Consider the following 21,367-nt stretch of genomic DNA (forward strand, 5'->3'; position numbering starts at 1 on the left):
TCCTTAGTCGGTTTTTTCGCAACTTGAATCCGATTTTTCCAAATTTTATATTTTCTATCCAAACATTATATATAGTCATATTATGACTTTAAACTCATTTAAATCATGATTAACAAGTATCATATTCATTACATAATCTTGGGACGCACATGGTGTAACAATCTTTCCCCCTTAGAAACATTCGTCCTCGAATGTTAAACTCCTAGAAATCTATAGAAATTTTGGCAGAGTCTCCTCTGTAACGGTACTACTACCAACCTGTTGCACAACAAACCCAACAATACAAAGCCACACAGGGCCACAATCATCAATAACACCAATGGCCTCACACAACCAATAATAATAACTAACATAAGAGTCAAGTATCATATACGTACCTAAAGGTTGTGATGTCTCAGTTCGATCCTCCTCCGGAAGCAGAAACAAGTGAGATACCTAGTCTTCATTTCTTCTTCAGCTTCCCAAGTCATCTCCTCCACATTATTGTTTCTCTAAAGTACTTTAACCGAAGCTACATCCTTAGCTCTCAATCTCCGAACTTGTCTATCTATTATAGCAATGGGAGCTTCCTCATATGATAGCTGCTCTGTAACCTGAACATCATCAACTGGAATAACTTTAGAAGGATCTCCAATACACTTACAGAGCATAGACGTATGAAAGACTGGATGTACTGACTCCAAGTTGGAAGGCAAGTCTAACTCATATGCTACTTGGCCTACTCTGCGTATAATCTTATAAGGTCCAATGTACCGAGGGCTAAGATTTCCTTTCTTACCGAATCTCATAATGCCTTTCATCGGTGATACCTTTAGGAATACTCAGTCGTCTACCTAAAACTCCAAGTCTCGTCGTCGATTATCTGCATAGGACTTATGACGACTCTGAGCTGCTAATAGCCTTTCCCTTATCAACTTAATCTTCTCAACTGCCTGATGTACCCACTCTGGTCCTACTAACTTAGTTTCCCCAATCTCGAACCATCCGATATGAGACCTACACTTTCGTCCGTAAAGAGCTTCATATGGAGCCATCTGAATGCTAGAATGATAACTATTTTTATATGCAAACTCAATAAGTGGAAGATGATCATCCCAGCTACCCCTGAAGTCTATCACATAAACCCGTAGCATATCCTCAAGTGTCTGAATAGTACGCTCGGCCTGACCGTCTGTCTATGAATGAAATATTATACTAAGACTAACTTGAGTCCCCAATCCTTTTTGGAAGGACCTCCAAAAGTTAGCTATAAACTGAGCACCTCTATCTGAGATAATATATATAGGGACATCATGAAGTCATACTATCTCCTTAATGTAAAGCCTTGCATAATCCTCTGCTGAATACGTAGTCCTGACAGGCAAAAAATGGGTTGATTTTGTAAGTCTATCAACAATAACCCATATAGAATCTAACTTACGCTGGGTACGAGGTAAGCCTATGATGAAATACATATTAATCACTTCCCATTTCCAAGTTGGAATCTCTATAGCTTGCAATAATCCACTGGGTTTCTGATGCTCAATCTTAACCTGTTGGCAATTAAGGCACTGAGCAACAAACTCTGCTATATCCTTCTTCATTCTGTCTCACCAGTATATTCCCCTGATATCATGATACATCTTCGTCGCTCCTGTATGAATAGAATAACGAGAATAGTGAACTTCTCCCATAACCTGCTGGTGCAACCCTGCCACATTAGGAACACATAATCGACCTCGATAACTGAGGACTCCATCTCCTGTAATCTCAAATGGTGTCTTCTCCTTTTGAGGGGTTGTATCTCTGTAGTGAGCTAGCACAAGATCTTCATACTGGAGTTCCTTCACTTCAGTTACTAGAGAGGATGTTACCGTGTCTTGAATAGTAACTCCGGTACCACCTGAATCTAGTAATCGAACTCTAAGATTAGCTAGCTGATGAATCTTAATCTGATAGGCTACCCATAGATCTATGGCTGAGGGAGTCGGCTACTACATTCGCCTTCCCTGGATGGTATAAGATATCAACATCATAGTCTTTCAGTAGCTCCAACCATCGCCTCTGACATAAATTCAATTCCTTTTGCTTGAATATATGCTGAAAGCTCTTATGGTTTGTATAGATATCAACATGAATACCATACAAATAGTGCCTCCACATCATTAGTGCATGAATCACCGCGGCTAACTCTAAATCGTGGGTCGGGTAATTCTTCTCGTGGTTTCTTAGTTGTCTAAGCGACAACCTTACCATGCTGCATCAATACACAACCCAATCCAATGCCCGAAGCGTCACAATAGATAACATAACCATCGATCCTTGCTGGAAGTGTCAGAACTGGCGCTGAAGTCAATCTGTCCTTCAATGCCTGGAAACTCCGCTCACAAGCATCAGTCCACTGAAACTTAGTTGCCTTATGAGTCAACTTTGTCAATGGTGCTAAAAGAGAAGAAAAACACTCTACAAATCTCCTGTAATAACTTTCCAAACCCAGGAAGCTATGAACCTCCGTCGGTGTCGTGGGTCCAGGACAAGTCTTCACTGCCTCAATCTTCTGTGTATCAACCCGGATACCCTCATCTGAAATAATATGACTAAGGAAGGCTATAGAATTCAACCAGAATTCACATTTAGAGAATTTTGCATACAACTTCCTTTCTTGTAGAACTCTGAGTACAGTACATAAATGATCTGCATGCTCAGCTTCTGAACGGGAGTAAACCAAAATATCATCTATAAATACAATCACAAACTGATCTAGAAAGGATCTGAATAAATGATTCATCAAGTCCATGAATATTGCTGGGGCATTGGTCAACCCGAACGACATAACTCGAAACTCAAAGTGCCTGTATCTAGTCCTGAATGGTGTCTTCGGAATATCTTTCTCTTTAACCCTTACGTGATAGTACCCAAACCTCAAGTCTATCTTCGAGAAACACCTGACACCCTGCAACTGATCAAATAAATCATCAATTCTCGAGAGCGTGTACTTATTCTTGATCGTCGCCTTATTCAACTGCCTGTAATCAATACACATCCGCAAGGAACCATCTTTCTTTATTACAAATAACACAGGTGCTCCCCACGGTGATGTACTGGGTCTGATAAAGCCTTTTTCAAGCAAATCTATCAGTTGTTCTTTCAACTCTCTCAGCGTTGCAGGTGCCATTCTATACAGAGGAATAGATATCGGTTAGGTATCTGGTAATGTGTCAATAGCAAACTCAATCTCCCGCTCTGGCGGAAGACCTGGAAGTTCATCGGGAAAAATATTAGGAAACTCATTAACCACCGGATAGACTGAAGGGTCGGTGACTCTGCTTTCACATCCTGTACCCGAACTAAGTGATAAATATAGACCTTTCTGATCATCTTCCTTGCCTTGAGATAGGAAATAAACCTACCTCTTGGCGATGCAGTATTACCTTTCCACTCTAGAATTGGCTCCCCTGGAAACTGGAACCGAACCACCTTTGATCTACAATCAACGTTAGCATAACAAGAAGCCAACAATCCATACACATTATAATATCAAATTCCACCATATCTAACTCAATCAGTTCTGCTACTGTAGAACGACTATGAACTACTACTATACATTCTTTATATACCCGTCTAGCTATCACTGGATCCCCAACAGGTGTAGACACCTCAAAAGATTCAATCAACTCAGGTTCTATCCCAAACTTACTAGCAACCAACAGAGTGACGTACGATAAGGTGGAACCTGGATCAATCAATGCATATAGATCATAGAAGGAGACTAATAATATACCTGTAACAACATTAGGTGATGACTCATGATCCTGTCGACCCGCTAATGCATAAATACGGTTCTGAGGACCGCTCGAGCTAAATTCTCCACTTCTGCCTCTGCCACAACCAGCTGGTGCCTGTGAACCTTGCCCCGGGGGGCATACTGATGATGACGAACTAGCTACAGATCTCGCTGACTGAACTATAACTACACCACCTCTCGTCGGACAATCTCTTATAACGTGGCCTGGATAACCACAAGTATAACAAACACCCAACCCTACAAGGCACTGCCCGACATGCTGCTTACCACACTGAGCACATCGTGGAAAGGGTGGCCTCATCTGACTTGACTCACCCGATACTGAGAACTAGAGGCCCTGGAACTATGATTAGGCCTTGAATATGTGGAACGATCAAATCTCCAACCGGCAAACTGAGGGGGTGCACTAGCTGATGGCTGGGCTGGATACCTCGGGTAATGTTGTCGCTGACCACCTCGAAACTCATTAGAAGTCCTAGAAGATCTTTCTCTCTCTCTCTTACTCTGGCCCCTATCATGCTCACGATCGGCCCTCTTCTTCTGCTTACGATCCTATACACCCTGAGCGTATGCCTGAATACGAGAAATATCTATGCCTGGATGAAGTGAGACCGACATATAGTCATTAAGCAAGTGCGGCTCCAACCCCATCACAAACCGGTGAACCCGATCCTCAATCTTAGCTACAATAGTGGGAGCATACCCAGCCAAAGAATCAAACTGAAGGTTGTACTCCCGAACACTCATGTTACCCTGCTGAAGGGTCAAAAACCTATCAACTCTGGCCCATCTAAGCTCTGGTGGCAAATAATGATGAAGAAAAGCCTCTGTAAACTCTTTCCATATTGATGTAGGGGCATCCTCACCTCTGGACAACTCTCAAGACTCGTATAATTAACTGCAACATCCCAAAGTCTATAGGAAGCTAGCTCAACTGACTCAGTCGTAGTGGCCTTCATTACCCTCCATGTTCTCTGCATCCTATCAATAAATACCTGAAGGTCCTCATTTGGATCTGCTCCAGTGAATGCGGGAGGGTCCAAATTAATGAAATCGCATACCTTCGCACTGATGGCCCTATCTGCATGACCGATACCTACCTCCTGGTGTCGAGCCTGTACGACCACTAATCGAGTCAATAGCTGAATAACATCTCTCATCTCCAGACTTTGTGCATCTGGCTGAGGAACTGGGGGTACTGAGGCTGGGGCTGGTGCCCTTCGGATCTCCTCCAGAGAGGGTAGGGTATGTGAAGTCTGAAATGGAATCTCACTATGTGACTCTCCCTGAGACCTGGTAACTCGTGGCGCTCGACTTGTAGTCTCATCATCCACGGACTTGCCCTTCTGGGAGGCTGTAACCTTCTTGGGCATCACTGAAAACATAACATAACATTAGGAAAATGAATTCTTATATCGCACGATCTAAGATAAGAAGGGAGGGTAACATCCTATATGTCTTGCAGTCTCCTGTTTATAAGTGTGGTGCACAACCCACTCATAAACAAGACTCTACTAGATACGGTCTGTAGATAACCCTAGGATGGAACTACTCTAATACAACTTTTGTCACGACCCAAACTGATGGACTTTGACGAGTGCTCGAGTTCTACCTACCGAACTCCCCCAAGCATACGTCTAAGATATAAACATGAAATAAGTGTAGGTCATGCATAACATCTGCCCTTAAATTGCTGAATCATGTGAATAACATACGAGAGGAGACATACTCAAAAGACATATATAGATAATATACATGCGTAATACAGTAGGGCGAGGCGATAAGGCCACATACTATCCAACTATAGATGACTGACTATCTACAGACCTCTAATAGAGTATAAAACTATATAAAGGACGGTACTGAGCCTCATCATACCCTTATATGTATACAAAAGTATCGTACCAAAGCACAATAGAAGCTCCGGATCAAATGGAGCACACCAACTCTCGCTGAGCTAGGATCCTAAGGAGGGGGACCGTCAGCCTGTCTACCTGTACCTGGGGGCATGAAACGCAGGCCCCCATGCAATAAGGGCGTCGGTACGAATAATGTATCGAGTATGTAAAGCATAAAAATCAATATATAAAAGGCATGAAATAAACATTGAGTAAAGAACTCAACCTGTAAGTCTGAATAGCTCTGTGAATCATGAAAATATTTATAATGTCATTGCGTATACGTATAAATGTCATATCATGCATAAGTATATGCGTACATAACACCATCAAGCCTTGGGGGCATCCCATCATATCATCTCAGCCTCTGTGGGCGAAATCATAAACGTATACCAGCTGATCAGGTGGTGGAGCATATATAACGCCATAACCTTTCCCTTATACCCCATATACATATACTATATATGTATATAACGCCATCTGGTCATAGGTCAATATACATGTATAAATGAATGCAGTGCATAATGAAATAAGTCAATAAGACCTCTCGGAATGTCATGAGACCCATGAACAGACGATATGATAGTAGGACATATGGGTAATCAAGAACATAGGTAACCCTAGTACTTCTAGCAATAGAATCATTCGTGAAAGTGGCGTGCTTGCTCGTTTCGTTGTATCATATGGATCATTCCAAAAGAAAAGAAGTGATATCCTTAACATACCTGTATGATCTCTTCCTTATTACTCAACCAATCTCAACACAACTTCTTGCATCTACCACAAGTGAAATGATATTTCCGTTAACATATAATGTCGTACCATCGTATTTGGCTAGTCGTATGGCATAAGGAAAATCGGTCAGAAACTCCCCTATTTTTAATACATCCCAAAGACCACTAAGGGTCATCAACAGGCCAATAATAACAACTATAACCAATAATAGCAATAACAACAATATAATCCAATATGAGTTTCTCCGATTATCTTAACAATCATATTGAGCGGCAAACTCGTTTTTACTCATAACAAGATATAAATTGAATCCAACTCTTATTCCATAAATTAGTTTACAACCTTCAGAACATCATACTTATATGTACTATATTATTTCTAGTTCAAAATATCCACAAAATGCCTTCCAAAACAGCCTCATACATCTAGCACCTTAATGTTTATCGTTAATTACTTGTTTTTCATCATTTCTTCTTCAATCAACTTAATTAACACCTAGAAAAACTTAACAACAGTAGGCACAACATTATCAAATTATTTTTCATAATTTTCAGCCACCACAAAACATATATTTAGCCACAAAACAGTCCAACCAAAAAGACAACCATATCCCATGTTCTTTCAAGTGCTATCTTATTATTTTTCACTCAAACAACACAACCAACACAAGATTAACCTTAGACACAATCAAGAAGATGTTATACATACCTTGGACAACAGCTACAACTTGAAACCCTATCTCAACTTAGCTCACAATAGCCCTCAATCACACCACAACATCATTGAAGCATTCTTTTATAGTCTTTAACACCTTTGATGATGATTTGAGTTGATTTTCCTTGAGTTTGGTTCTTGGGATATTGGGATATGTTAGGGAGGGTGTTGGAGAGCATTTGGACTAAATTTGGGTGAGAAATGACCCGAAATGAGGCTGAAACATCTTTTAAAAAACGTAAGGTCGGTGGTTGTCTCAAGTGGGTCCCAACCGCGTTGCTTGCGCAGTCTCGCGAAAACGCGGATATCTCTCTACTCCGATATCGTATCGATGAACGGTTTAATGCGTTGGAAACTTGACTCGTAGATATTTAATTTGGTATATAATATTTCCCAAAAAGACCCCATATATCACACGAAATTTATTGCTCAAAAAGCTCTATTACAAATCCTTAGTCGTTTTTTCTACAATTTTAATCCGATTTTTCCCAAACTTTATATTTTCTATAAATATCATATATAGCCATATTATGACTTTAAACTTATTTAAATCATGATTAATAAGTCTCATATTCATTACGTCACCGTGTGACGCACAGGGTATAACAGGAAACCAAGTTTGTCACTTTGCAGGATTAAATAGAAGAAAAAAAACATTTGTAGAGAGACTAGGTTTACTTCCATTTGTAAAGGGGGAGATTATAATTTGGAAGGATTTTTAAAAAAGGAAAAGAATTTAAATGATGGCATAAAAAAGAGACGTACCATGGAATTTTGACCGAATTAATTGGATTAATCGTCTGATAAACTTGAATATATAGAAAGATTATACACGAAAGAAAAGGATATTAGGATTTTTGGGAGTGACAACTTATTTTAAAAACTGTTCACTGATACTTGCAATTTGCAAAATTGTATGTTTGGCTCATTTAACAAAACAAAACATTTACCAAGAAAAAAGAAAATTAGAGATGTTATTGTTGAGGTTTTAATTTTTAAGATGAAATAGTCTTAAAATGAGGGTGAATGGGAAATGGAGGGAAAATAAAATTTTTGAGTAAAATTTTAAGTTTCCCCCTCTTGACAATGAGACATTGTCCCATATTGGAAGAGGAAGAGATTTTTGGTGGGTATATATATAATTGCTCTTCTTGTAGCTCTTAAAGAGTTAAGAAGAAAGCAAGCCTCGCGCCGTCGTCGTCGTCGCTCGCTCGGCTCGGCTCTGGCTACGGCTTCAGCTTCGGTGGACCAAATTTATTTGTTAATAGTAAATATTAACGTAAGATTATCCGTATTTGTAACGGATATTTTTCAATCCGTGTATTGACCATTTGGCAGCCGCCTAATGCTCTTCCCACCATGAATGTGCTTGCTCCACAAACATGAATGTGCTTGCTCCACAAACAAGCTAATGCTTGCTCCACCATGGAGGGTGAATGTTTGGTCTTCTTCAACACTGGCTGCTACATATATGTGCAGCAGATGTTGAAGAAATACACTCAACACTCAACACACAATTCGCTCAACAGATTTGGCTATACATTGCACTCCTTCCTCTCAGCATTTCGATACGATTTTCTGAGTATCTACTCCTTCGTTCTGTATTGTTTTAACTTCAAACAAAGCAATTGTAAGTGTGATTTGCTAACGAACTTTGTGTTCGCTGAAACACTGGGGTTTGAAGTACCGCTACACCAGTGTGTGATTCGTTCTATCCTGGGAGGAAATAATCCATTACCTTGGGTACTAGGAGGGGATTAAATTTCTTAAGGAAACACTGTGAATTCAGTGGACTCAAATTAATTACTGTTTCATTACGCTAACTTATATTTTGTAGAATTATTATTTATAAATACAGCAATATTGGCGGGACTAACAATCTTAAGGAATTTAATATTTATTTCTGTATTTGTGTTATTCTTATTATTCTACAAACTAAAACCTTTGTGGTTTTGTGTACTCCCGTTTTGGAGAGTAAAGCCTTCGTGGCGTTTTGTTGGAAATTAAAATCTACGTGATTTTTACTCCAGTTTTAAAATGTTTATTAAACGTTTTTTTGTGTCATTCTTTTACAGAAAAAATGACGACTGAAAGCGAAAACCAAGCTATTCCGATGGTGACTGCCAATGCATCGACAAGCCGAACACCGGCGTTGGCACCGGCAGAAAAACCCGAAAAACTTTCCGGGATTGATTTCAAGCGCTGGCAGCAGAAGATGTTCTTCTACTTAACTACGTTATGTCTACAGAAGTTCATCAAGGAAGATGTTCCTGATCTGCCAGATAAAACTCCAGAGAATGAACGCTTTCTCGTGATTGAAGCGTGGAAGCATTCTGATTTTTTATGCAAGAATTATATTCTTAGCGGACTAGACGATAATCTGTATAATGTATACAGTAGCGTGGAGACGTCAAAAGAATTGTGGAATGCGCTTGAAAAGAAATATAAAACTGAAGATGCCGGGATGAAAAAATTCGTTGCCGCAAAATTTTTGGACTACAAAATGGTAGATAGCAAGTCTGTTATTACCCAAGTCCAGGAATTGCAAGTGATTATTCATGATCTACTTGCTGAAGGTCTTGTCATCAACGAAGCATTTCAAGTAGCAGCAATGATTGAGAAGTTGCCTCCGTTGTGGAAGGACTTCAAAAATTATTTGAAACACAAACGAAAGGAAATGTCCCTTGAAGATCTCATTGTTCGGTTGAGAATCAAAGAGGACAATAAAGCTGCTAAAAGGAGAGGCCGTGGAAATTCAACAATAATGGGAGCAAATATTGTTGAAGATAACAAAAAGAGGAAGAAGGCTTCTGGTCCGAAATACAACCCAAGCAAGAAGCGGTTCAGTGAAAACTGCTACAACTGTGGAAAAATCGGACACAAATCTACGGAGTGTCGTGCTCCGAAGAAAGACAAGAAAAGGGGTCAAGCAAACATGGTAGTAAAGCATGATGATGTTGATAACTTGTGTGCCATGCTTTCTGAATGTAACTTGGTGGGAAATCCTAAACTGTGGTGGTTTGATTCAGGAGCCACTCGCCATGTTTGTGCAGTTAGAGAAGCTTTTGCTACTTATGCTCCTGCTGGACCCGGAGAGACAGTTTATATGGGAAATGCTTCAACAACAAAAGTTGAAGGATATGGGAAGATATTTCTGAAAATGACTTCTGGCAAGGTCATGACTTTGAACAATGTCCTTCATGTTCCCGAAATGAGAAAGAATTTAGTCTCTACTGGACTTCTTGTTAAGCACGGTTTTAAGTGCGTTTTTGTGTCCAACAAGGTTGTCATTAGTAAGAATGAAATATTTGTAGGAAAAGGTTACCTCACTGAGGGTCTTTTCAATCTGAATGTAATGGTTGTGGAAAACAATAATAATATTTCAGCTTCTTCTTACTTACTTGAGTCAAATGATTTATGGCATGTACGTTTGGGTCATGTCAATTATAAAACCTTGCGGAAAATGATTAACTTGGAAGTACTGCCCAAGTTTGAATGCGAAAAATTAAAATGTCAAACATGTGTGGAATCTAAGTATGTTAAACATCCTTATAAGTCAGTTGAAAGGAATTCAAATCCTTTAGACTTAATTCACACAGATATTTGTGACATGAAGTCAATACCATCTCGCGGTGGAAAGAAGTATTTCATAACTTTTATTGACGATGGTACTCGATATTGCTATGTTTACTTACTGAATAGTAAAGATGAAGCAATAGACGCATTCAGGCAATACAAAAATAAAGTTGAAACGCAACTTAACAAGAAAGTAAAAATGATAAGAAGTGATAGGGGTGGTGAATATGAATCTCCTTTTGAATAAATATGTTTAGAATATGGAATTATTCATCAAACAACAGCCCCTTGCACGCCCCAATCTAATGGGATTGCGGAAAGAAAGAATCGCACATTAAAGGAGATGATGAATGCGTTGTTGATAAGTTCTGGATTACCACAGAACTTGTGGGGGAAAGCCATTCTTACGGCTATTCGAATATTAAATCGAGTGCCCCATAGCAAAACACAATCCATTCCATATGAAAAATGGAAAGGAAGGAAGCCCAACTTGAATTATTTTAAAGTGTGGGGGTGTTTGGTAAAAGTACAAGTTCCTAAACCCAAAAGGGTAAAGATAGGACCGAAAACCGTTGATTGTGTTTTCATAGGATATGCGACAAATAGTAAAGCATATCGATTTCTGGTTCATAAATCAGAAAATCCCGACATTCATAATAATACGGTTATAGAATCAGATAATGCTGAGTTCTTTGAAAATATATATCCGTATAAAAAGGAATGTGAGCCGTTTGGTGAAGGATCTAAACGACCTCGGGAAGAAACAAAAGAAAGTACATGTAATCAGGTGAATCCAAGACGTAGTAAACGTCAAAGAACGTCTACTTCATTTGGACCAGATTTTGTGACTTTCTTATTGGAGAATGAGCCTCAAACATTTAAAGAAGCTATGACTTCTTCGGAATCATTGTTTTGGAAAGAGGCAGTCAATAGTGAAATAGAATTCATATTGAACAACCATACATGGGAATTGGTTGATCTTCCTCCTGGAAATAAACCTTTGGGTTCTAAATGGATTTTTAAGAGAAAAATCAAAAATGATGGCACTATTGATAAATTCAAGGCAAGACTCGTAGTCAAAGGGTATAGACAACGAGAAGGTCTAGACTACTTTGATACATACTCTCCAGTTACAAGAATTACGTCCATACAGATGTTAGTAGCATTAGCTGCAGTGTATGGTCTTGAAATTCATCAAATGGATGTTAAGACGGCCTTCTTAAATGGAGAGTTGGAGGAAGAAATTTACATGGAACAACCTGAAGGGTTTGTGGTTCCAGGTAAAGAAAAGAAGGTATGTAGACTTGTTAAGTCTCTTTACGGACTAAAACAAGCACCCAAACAATGGCATGCGAAATTTGACCAAACAATGTTGTCAAATGGTTTTAAGATAAATGAATGTGATAAATGTGTGTACATTAAAAATGTTCCAAATCACATAGTCATTGTTTGCCTATATGTGGATGATATGCTGATAATGAGTAATGACATTGCCAACATAAATGCTACTAAGCGTATGCTCAATAGCAAGTTTGATATGAAAAACTTGGGAGTTGCTGATTTAATTCTGGGAATTAAGATCCATAAGACTCCTCAAGGTCTGGCATTGTCACAATCTCATTATATTAAGACAGTACTTGAAAAATTCAAGCACTTGGGCTTTAAAGTTGCAAAGACTCCAATTGACGTGAATCTTGCATTAGCAAAGAATAAAGGCCAAAGCATATCACAATTGGATTATGCTCGTGTGTTGGGATGCTTAATGTATATCATGAATTGTACACGACCAGATATAGCTTGTGCTATAAGTAAACTGAGTCGATATACGAGCAATCCAGGCCAATCTCATTGGATGGCAATGAAACGAGTTTTGGGATATTTAAAACATACCCAGAACTTTGAATTGTACTACAGTAATTTCCCTGCGGTGATTGAGGGATACTGTGATGCAAATTGGATCACCGGTTCAACTGATTCTAAGTCCACGAGTGGATATGTATTCACTATTGGTGGAGGAGCGGTATCTTAGAAGTCGTCCAAACAAACATGTATTGCCCGCTCTACAATGGAGGCTGAATTCATAGCCTTAGATAAAGCCGGTGAAGAAGCTGAATGGCTCCGAAATTTCTTGGAAGACATTCCATTTTGGCCCAAACCGTTGGCACCAATATGCATATATTGTGATAGTCAAGCGGCAATTGGAAGGGCTGGGAGCGTTATGTATAACGGTAAATCTCGTCATATACGACGAAGACATAAAACCGTTAGGCAATTACTCTCTAGAGGAATTATCACGATTGAATATGTAAAATCAAGTGATAATGTGTCGGATCCACTTACAAAAGGCTTAACTAGAGAGGTAGTTGAGAAATCATCAAGGGGAATGGGGCTATGGCCGAAAATAAGTCATTGTGGCGGTAACTCTACCTAGAAGACTGGAGATCCCAAGATCTAGGTTCAAGGAGATCAAACAAAGTCATTAATGACGGTTCAACATTATCAAATAAAATTTTAGTCCGTTCTCGTGATGAGACAATGTTCAGTACCAAGGATAAAGCATTAAGGCTTTTTAATGATTTTTAAATTTGATACGGGGTATATCAAATAGTGTATCTACAGGATGACACGTTTAGGAATCACCTATGTAAGTGTGAAGTGTTAGCCGCTTTAAGGAGAACTTTGTAAGGCCAGTTCTCTACGCACTTATGAAACCAGGCGGTGTTCATGGCTGAAACGAACACAACAATGAGAACCAAAGACGGTTAAGGGTTGATTGTGTGACTTATGGTTGTCTAGGTATACACCAAAGATCGACGGTTCAAAGATATCAAATCCACCGATTGACCGAGTATATCCGACATAAGTTTACTACGGAAAGTTCAAAGGGAAACTTACTTATCCAGATGCGATTAATCCTTACTTGTAAATCACACAGTTTTTTCATGCATACTTCCGTGATATAGCCATTCCTCATTCATGTGGGGGATTGTTGAGGTTTTAATTTTTAAGATGAAATAGTCTTAAAATGAGGGTGAATGGGAAATGGAGGGAAAATAAATTTTTGAGTAAAATTTTAAGTTTTCCCTCTTGACAATGAGACATTGTCCCATATTGGAAGAGGAAGAGATTTTTGGTGGGTATATATATAATTGCTCTTCTTGTAGCTCTTAAAGAGTTAAGAAGAAAGCAAGCCTCGCGCCGTCGTCGCTCGCTCGCTCGCTCGGCTCGGCTTCGGCTACGGCTACAGCTACAGCTACGGCTTCGGCTTCGGCTTCGGCTTCGGCTTCGGCTTCGGATTTGGATTTGGATTCGGATTTGGATTCGGATTTGGTCAAATGATCGATTGATTGATTAATTTTTTGGACCAAATTTATTTGTTAATAGTAAATATTAACGTAAGATTATCCGCATTTGTAACGGATATTTTTTAATCCGTGTATTGACCATTTGGCAGCCGCTTAATGCTCTTCCCCCATGAATGTGCTTGCTCCACAAATATGAATGTGCTTGCTCCACGAACAAGCTAATGCTTGCTCCACCATGGAGGGTGGACGTTTGGTCTTCTTCAACACTGGCTGCTATATATATGTGCAGCAGATGTTGAAGAAATACACTCAACACTCAACACAATTCGCTTAACAGATTTGGCTATACATTGCACTCCTTCCTCTCAGCATTTCCATACGATTTTCTGAGTATCTACTCCTTCGTTCTGCATTGTTTTAACTTCAAACAAAGCAATTGTAAGTGTGATTTGCTACCGAACTTTGTGTTCGCTGAAACACTGGGGTTTGAAGTACCGCTACACCAGTGTGTGATTCATTCTATCCTGGGAGGAAATAATCCATTACCTTGGGTACTAGGAGGGGATTAAATTCCTTAAGGAAACACTGTGAATTCAATGGGCTCGAATTAATTACTGTTTCATTACGCTAACTTATATTTTGTAGAATTATTATTTACAAATACAGCAATATTGGCGGGACTAACAGTTATTAAATGAAAGCAACCATTGTATGACTTAAAATAATACAACCATCCAAACATAAGATTGTTTTTTTCTAAAGATTGTTTCAAAAATCATGTACGGATTCTGGTTGACGTTGAGTCAGCCTTCTCTTTCTCAATTTTTTTAAATAAATAAAATAAAGAATGAAATAGCCAAATATTATGTACGGATTATATATATAAGATTATCTACGAATAGGTTAATTCTCTGCTTCCACAAATAAAGGATTTGTATAGCTTACTTTTTTAAAGAAAATGTTCTTGTTTTTACGGAAATCGATGATATCAAGGCGATTCGATTTCATACTAATATAGTAGTATAGGAACTGTTCCAATTTCTTCGGTGAAGTTATAACTCGAGAAATTTTGCTTCATAGGAGAGAAAAAGATTTCTGGTAAACTGTCCAAACAGTAAGCATTTCTTGGATTCCAGCTGAAGGTTTTGTCTTGAGTCTTGACTGCATTGAGGCAAAATCAAATTCGAAAAAGCATTAGAAAACATTTTGGTCACTTTGTCAATACACAAACTCAGCAGCATTAGAAAACAAGAAGAACAAGACATAATTGATCAACTCCACCACCACATGGTTTCTACGAATCAAAACAAAAACAGAAATCATATGTCGACCATATATGTTCTTTTTTAGTGTGTGTCTGTGTGTGTCAATATCAGGCAGTTGATTTTTTCCATTGACACTTCTCTTGCTAGCTTTTTTTGTGCAGATTTGACGTCACAGCTAATTTGAGCTTGTAATCTATGAAACATTAATCTGGGCATCCTTGACCATTTCAGACAATACCGTACTAAATGGGGTTTGATAGTTTCACCAAGTGGCAAAGACACATTCCTTAGGCATGTGTCACCTGATGGTATCGCTTCGCGAATTTTTTATTTTTTTTGTATAAATAATATTTACAAAATATGTATATGTACATTATTCTTATGCCACTCGAAAATGGTAGTATAAAGTATATAATAATTTATGACATAAGGTTATAAAACTATGAAATCAAACCGGGTAAAAGTTAAATTGTGACCATAAATCAAACACTAGCTTCAATAAATACTGAGTGTAGTGTACCACTAATTTCACCATTCTGGTATAGACTCACATCACTCCTATCAAATCATTTTCTCAACCTATATATTGAGACAACTTCACGTTGCTACCCTCTCTCTTAAGTCTTCTTTGATTGGATGGGAAGAAGCATTATATCGTCCCACATTTAATCTAGAACTTTTTGTTCTTTTGGCCAAAACTTATAGTAGTAATACTTTATATATAAAATCTTAATTCTAGAAGATCTCCTTGCCATTGTTATCAAAAGAGGTTCTTCAATATTCGTAATAGTGGACATTTAAAGGTAATTATAGAATTCTGTCAGGTAATTTTGATTAGTGAATAAAATAGTTTAAAGTGATTTTCTTTTTCTTTTTTTTATTCTCTCTTTTCATGTGAGTTCGCAATTGGCACAAGATTTACATGCATATTAATAAGCTCGGACTGAAACCCACAATCTATATCTATATCTATATTATTATAAAAGCATGAATACAATGCCAGTTTACAAAAATAACTTTATAATATTATGCATAATAACTCACAATAAAAGGACATAACTGGAATTCTAGATATTAGCCTTGTAATCCTATTAGTTTTAGAATATAACACTACACGTTAGGAATCCTACATAATTACCTTTAGGAATACTATTAGTGTAATTACTTTCGGGTATAGACATATAATACTACATGTTATCATGTAAATCTAATACATTTAGGAACACGTTAGGTTTCCTTTTTAGTATAAATACTTTCAGGATAGACACATATTTTTAGTCATGTAATCCTATTACTTTTAGGATATACTTCTCAAAAAAATTATATTACTAAGTTTTAGAAAAGGAGAGCATATATATTATATCACGAATAAAATATTGATAGACCAAAATAACCCTAAAATATGAAACAGAAGAACCCATAAAGAAATGACATAACTGTAATAACTAATTTTTTTGGATTACAATACCTTATATGTTAGCTTTTTAATATATAAGATTTTAAAATTAATAATTTTTTGTCTATTAAATTCTTCTTAACAATATGTAGGAAGGTTTAATAAAATTAATTTCATAAGAATCCTCTGTATTGGAACTACATTACCACTTCATGATGTCTGATACCAAGAAATAATAAAAGTAATGTTAAATGGACTGCATAAAGCGTGTAAATTGAGAAAAAAATCCCCATGATAATATATTTTTATCTTATATTTGAACTATTTTCCTACTCAAACAATATTGTTTTAATTTTTCGTATAATATTGAAAAATATACGCAATTACTAAATAATAACTAAAAAAATATTTAAGAATATAAATGTGTGAGAAAGAGAAAGAAAAATATTTGATAAGAATCAATACCACTAATGATTTTGTAAATATAAAGATCTAAAAGTGGAACGCTAGATCGATCTTTTTACTCTTTGAAAATAAAATTTATGTGAGGATAAAATTATAATTAAGATTAAATATTCAAAACAAAAGATAAACTAATATTATGAATTTTAATGAACATAAAATAAATTATTCTTTATGTTAAGACCAAATAATTAATTCTAGCTAGAGAATCCAATTCAATTATTTTTTAAATTTATCATATGAGTAAAACTATATTTTAAGTTAAAAACAAAATCTTAGGTACATAGATTTATTTCATAAAAAAAGCGTTAAAGATTAAAAATATTATTAGAACACAAAGTAAAAAATGTTAGTACAATATTAAGAATCAAAAAGCCATACAAGTGTCCGAGGAAGCACAATCAAAGCTAAATCTTGAACAAGAACAAGCTTTCTAGACTATATTATAAAGAGTCGACTCTAGTATAGCGGGATTATCCTTTGTAGATGCCTTCGATGGAATCTAAATAATATTCGGTGCCAATTACTTGCAAATATCAGATCAAGAGGCTTGATACTATCAGCAATAATAGCAAGTGGTGTACCAACAATGATTTTTTTATGAGACCACTAACTTTAAATTCGATACACCTCTTCAAATAATTGAAATAACCATCACAAATATATCAAAGTTGCAATAATGTTAAAATTACGAGCAGTCTGTGTATGTGCCTATAGTTACATTTCTCTTTTTCGATTCAAAATTCTCGAAGGTTTTCTCAATTATCAACAATGTCGATTCATGAAGAAGATGTCGATACTCAGTTCACATCTCTAAATGCAGCTCAATCAGCCAATCAGGTTAATCATCATCATCCTCTGTACATACATCCATCTGATACGCAAGGTTCGCTCCTTATCTCTATTCAATTACAAGAATTTGAGAACTACTCGATCTGGAGTAGATCATTGAAAATTGTATTGCATGGCAAAAATAAATTAGGATTTGTTCTAGGCACCTGCAAAAAGTAACTATGATGTTAGCTTTCATGAACTATGGGATAGATGTAATGCAATAGTGCTTGTGTGGATCATGAATACAATATCTCCAAATCTACTTAGTACTGTAATATATGCATCAGATGCCTACATTGTGTGGGAAGATCTTAGGGAGATATTTGTCAAAGTAAATGCGTCTAGGGTAGCTTACTTGCATAAGGAAATAGCCTCACTAACACAAGGAGTATCCTCTGTATCTGTATACTTTTCTCGACTAAGAGAACTTTGGGATGAATATGAAACATTAACTCCTTCTCCTACATGTGGTTGTCCTGAGTCAAAGAAGTATGTTGAGCACTACCAACTTCAAAAGCTCTATCAGTTTCTCACTGGGTTTAATGATTCATATGAAAATGCTAAGAATCAGGTGTTAATGACTAGACCACTACCTAATCTGAATCAAGCTTATGCTATGATTATCAATGTTGAAAGTCAGAGGATCAATAGAAAGGGTGTGTATGGCTGTAATGATGTTAATAAAGCTGATGCTATGATGAGTAATAGACACTATAATAATAGTGGAGGTTTCAACAATAATGGATGCCCTACAAATACTGGATATACTAGGGGGCTATAAGACTAAAAGCTCCTTCAATAAGCCGCCGATTTATTGTGAGTACTGCAGGTGCAAAGGACACACCAAGGAAAATTGCTTCAAGCTACATGGCTATCTGAGTGATTTCAAAAACAAGATGAGAGGAGGAAACTTCAATGCTTAGTACAACAATTTAAGCAACCATGAAAGTTAGCCTTCAGAAACACAAAGCAGCTCCTTGGGAAAATCTGCTCTCAGTTCCCCAGCTCAATTTTTTACTCTAGAACAATACCAACAAATCTTGCAGATGTTGAACAAAGGCAAGGATGCTGAACCTGTAGCCAATTCAGCAACTACAGGAACAACATGTAGCATACATGCCTTTATGTCTACCTTGATAAATCATAAGTGGATAATAGATACCGGAGCATCTAATACATGGTGCATAGTCTAAACCTAATAGATTCCTATAAAGAATTATCATAGGCATATAAAAATAAAGTATATCTACCCAAAAGTGAGAAGGTTACTATTACACATACTGGGATCTGTTCCCTTTTCAGAGATAAGAAGGTCCAGAACATATTACATATTCCAGAGTTCAAGTATAATCTACTCTCAGTCTCTAAGATCACAAAAGAACTAAGGTGTATGGTTGCATTCTTTCATGATTTTTGTGTTTTTCAGGAGCTCTTCGGTGGGAAGGTCCTGGGGATTGGTAAAGAAGTACTTGGTCTCTATATTCTCAAGGCTGAAGACATGCAATCTCCTGATCAACATTTATCACCAACTGTAAATACCATTGTTAGTAGTAAAAATAAGTGTTCTAGTAAGAGTAACATACAATCTTGCAATATGTTTTCCTTGTGGCATAAAAGATTAGGACATGCTCCTCTAAAGGTGGTACAAAAACTACATAGCTTACATGATTTGCATGTGACTGGTGATCATTGTACTGTGTGTCCCATTGCAAAGCAGTCAAGACTTCCTTTTCATCTTAGCTCTTCATGTTCTACTTCTGTCTTTGCTCTTGTGCATGCAGATGACTAGGGTCCATATAGGATTACTACTCATTATAGCAAAATATATTTCTTGACCTTGGTTGATGATCACTCAATGTATAATTGGATCTTTCTTTTAACCTCTAAAGTTGATACTATTGTAGCATTGAAAAACTTCTTAGCAATGGTTACAAATCAGTTCAAAACTTTAGTTAAATGTCTTAGAACAGATAATGGTACTGAATTCATGAATGACCAAGTGACTTCCTTATTGCAAAATCTTGGAATTCTTCATCAAAGCTCCTGTGTATACACACCTCAGCAGAATGGAACTGCTGAAAGAAAACACAGGTCAATTTTAGATATGGCTAGAGCACTTAGGTTTTAGGCCTATATACCTTTGAGATTTTGGGGTGAGTGTATGTCCACTGCATTTTATCTGCTGAACAGGTTACCTAATGTCCATTTTCAAGGAAGGACTCCCTTTGAAGTATTATTTCAGAGAGTACCATCCATACAATATCTCAGAGTATTTGGAAGCTTGTGTTATACCACCAAAGTGCAGAAGGTAGACAAATTTAGTCCTAGAGCAGTCCCAGTAGTTCACATGGGGTACTCATCTTCTCAAAAGGGCTATGTCCTATATGATCTACATTCCAAAAAATTCTTTATGACCAGAGATGCTATGTTCAAGGAAGATATATTTCCCTTTAAGAACATGAAGTCTGGTGTTTCCTATCTATTCCCTATTCTTAAGTTCACAGGTTCATCACCCACCTACAAGGGTGATCAACAGCCATCCTCTGACAACATTTCTTATACCACCCATCCATCTTCTCATACCTCTATCAGTGTTGATCACTCAACATTTGTGCCTCCAGTGGTTTCTAATGAACACTCACCATCTCCTGCAGCACTCAGGAGGTCTTCCAGACCCTCTAAACCTCCTGTGTGGCTCACTAATTATGTGGTCCAACCTAAGAAGTCCACTTGTCAATATCCAGTCTCACTGTATGTGTCTTATGACCAGCTCTCTCCTGTTTATCAAGCCTCTCTAGTTGCTTACTCTGCCATAGCTGAACCTAATTCCTTCCGTGAAGCCAGTGCTGATACCAAATGGGTGGAAGCTATGCAAGCTAAAATCTCAGCTTTGGAGGAAAACAATACCTGGTCCATAGTAAACCTGCTTCCAGGGAAAGTTTCTATTGGGTGTAAATGGGTATTCAAAGTCAATTATAAGTCCAGTGGTGAGGTGGAGAGGTATAAGGCCATATTATTAGCTAAAGTCTACAACCAACAAGAAGTGTTAAACTACACAAAAACTTTCTCCCCAATAGCCAAAATGGTTACTGTGAGAGCTGTAGTTGCAATAGCTGGTGCTTCCAGTTAGTATATTTTCCAGATGGATGTGCATAATGCGTTCTTGCAGGGTGACTTAGTGGAAGAGGTTTACATGCATATTCCATATGGCTTTTCAAGCCAGGGGGAGTGTCAGAAGGTGTGTAAATTGCATAAGTCCTTGTATGGGCTAAAGCAAGCACCCAGACAATGGAACCTCAAACTGACAGAAGCACTTTTAGCTATGGAGTTTGTACAAAGTCATTATGATTACTCCCTCTTTACTAAGAATATAGGGACACAGCTGGTGATTGTTCTAG

At 37.4% G+C, this 21,367-nt stretch overlaps 1 protein-coding gene across 1 annotated transcript; it reads right to left on the reverse strand.

The window, feature by feature from the left end:
- Positions 1-833: 833 nt before the first annotated feature.
- On the reverse strand, positions 834-5,157 carry LOC138894656 (uncharacterized). Its single transcript, XM_070179373.1, has 9 exons — positions 4,780-5,157; positions 4,345-4,537; positions 3,761-3,988; positions 2,489-2,586; positions 2,233-2,380; positions 1,734-1,888; positions 1,453-1,532; positions 1,305-1,353; positions 834-1,175 (listed from the first exon to the last, which is right to left on the reverse strand). The coding sequence occupies exons 1-9, from the start codon at positions 5,155-5,157 to the stop codon at positions 834-836; spliced, it is 1,671 nt and encodes a 556-aa protein (XP_070035474.1).
- Between the last annotated feature and the right edge of the window lie 16,210 nt (positions 5,158-21,367).

Source organism: Nicotiana tomentosiformis, chromosome 6, assembly GCF_000390325.3.
Source record: "Nicotiana tomentosiformis chromosome 6, ASM39032v3, whole genome shotgun sequence".
Classification (NCBI taxonomy): domain Eukaryota; kingdom Viridiplantae; phylum Streptophyta; class Magnoliopsida; order Solanales; family Solanaceae; genus Nicotiana; species Nicotiana tomentosiformis.

Bases quoted from the DNA above. Each gene is read 5' to 3' on its own strand.
- LOC138894656 (XM_070179373.1), bottom strand. From the start codon at position 5,157: ATGCCCAAGAAGGTTACAGCCTCCCAGAAGGGCAAGTCCGTGGATGAT. The intron at 2,381-2,488 runs GTTCATAGCTTC...ACTAAGTTTCAG, and splicing joins GACCCACGACACCGACGGAG to TGGACTGATGCTTGTGAGCG. The intron at 1,176-1,304 runs GTATGACTTCAT...TTTCATTCATAG, and splicing joins GGCTTTACATTAAGGAGATA to ACAGACGGTCAGGCCGAGCG.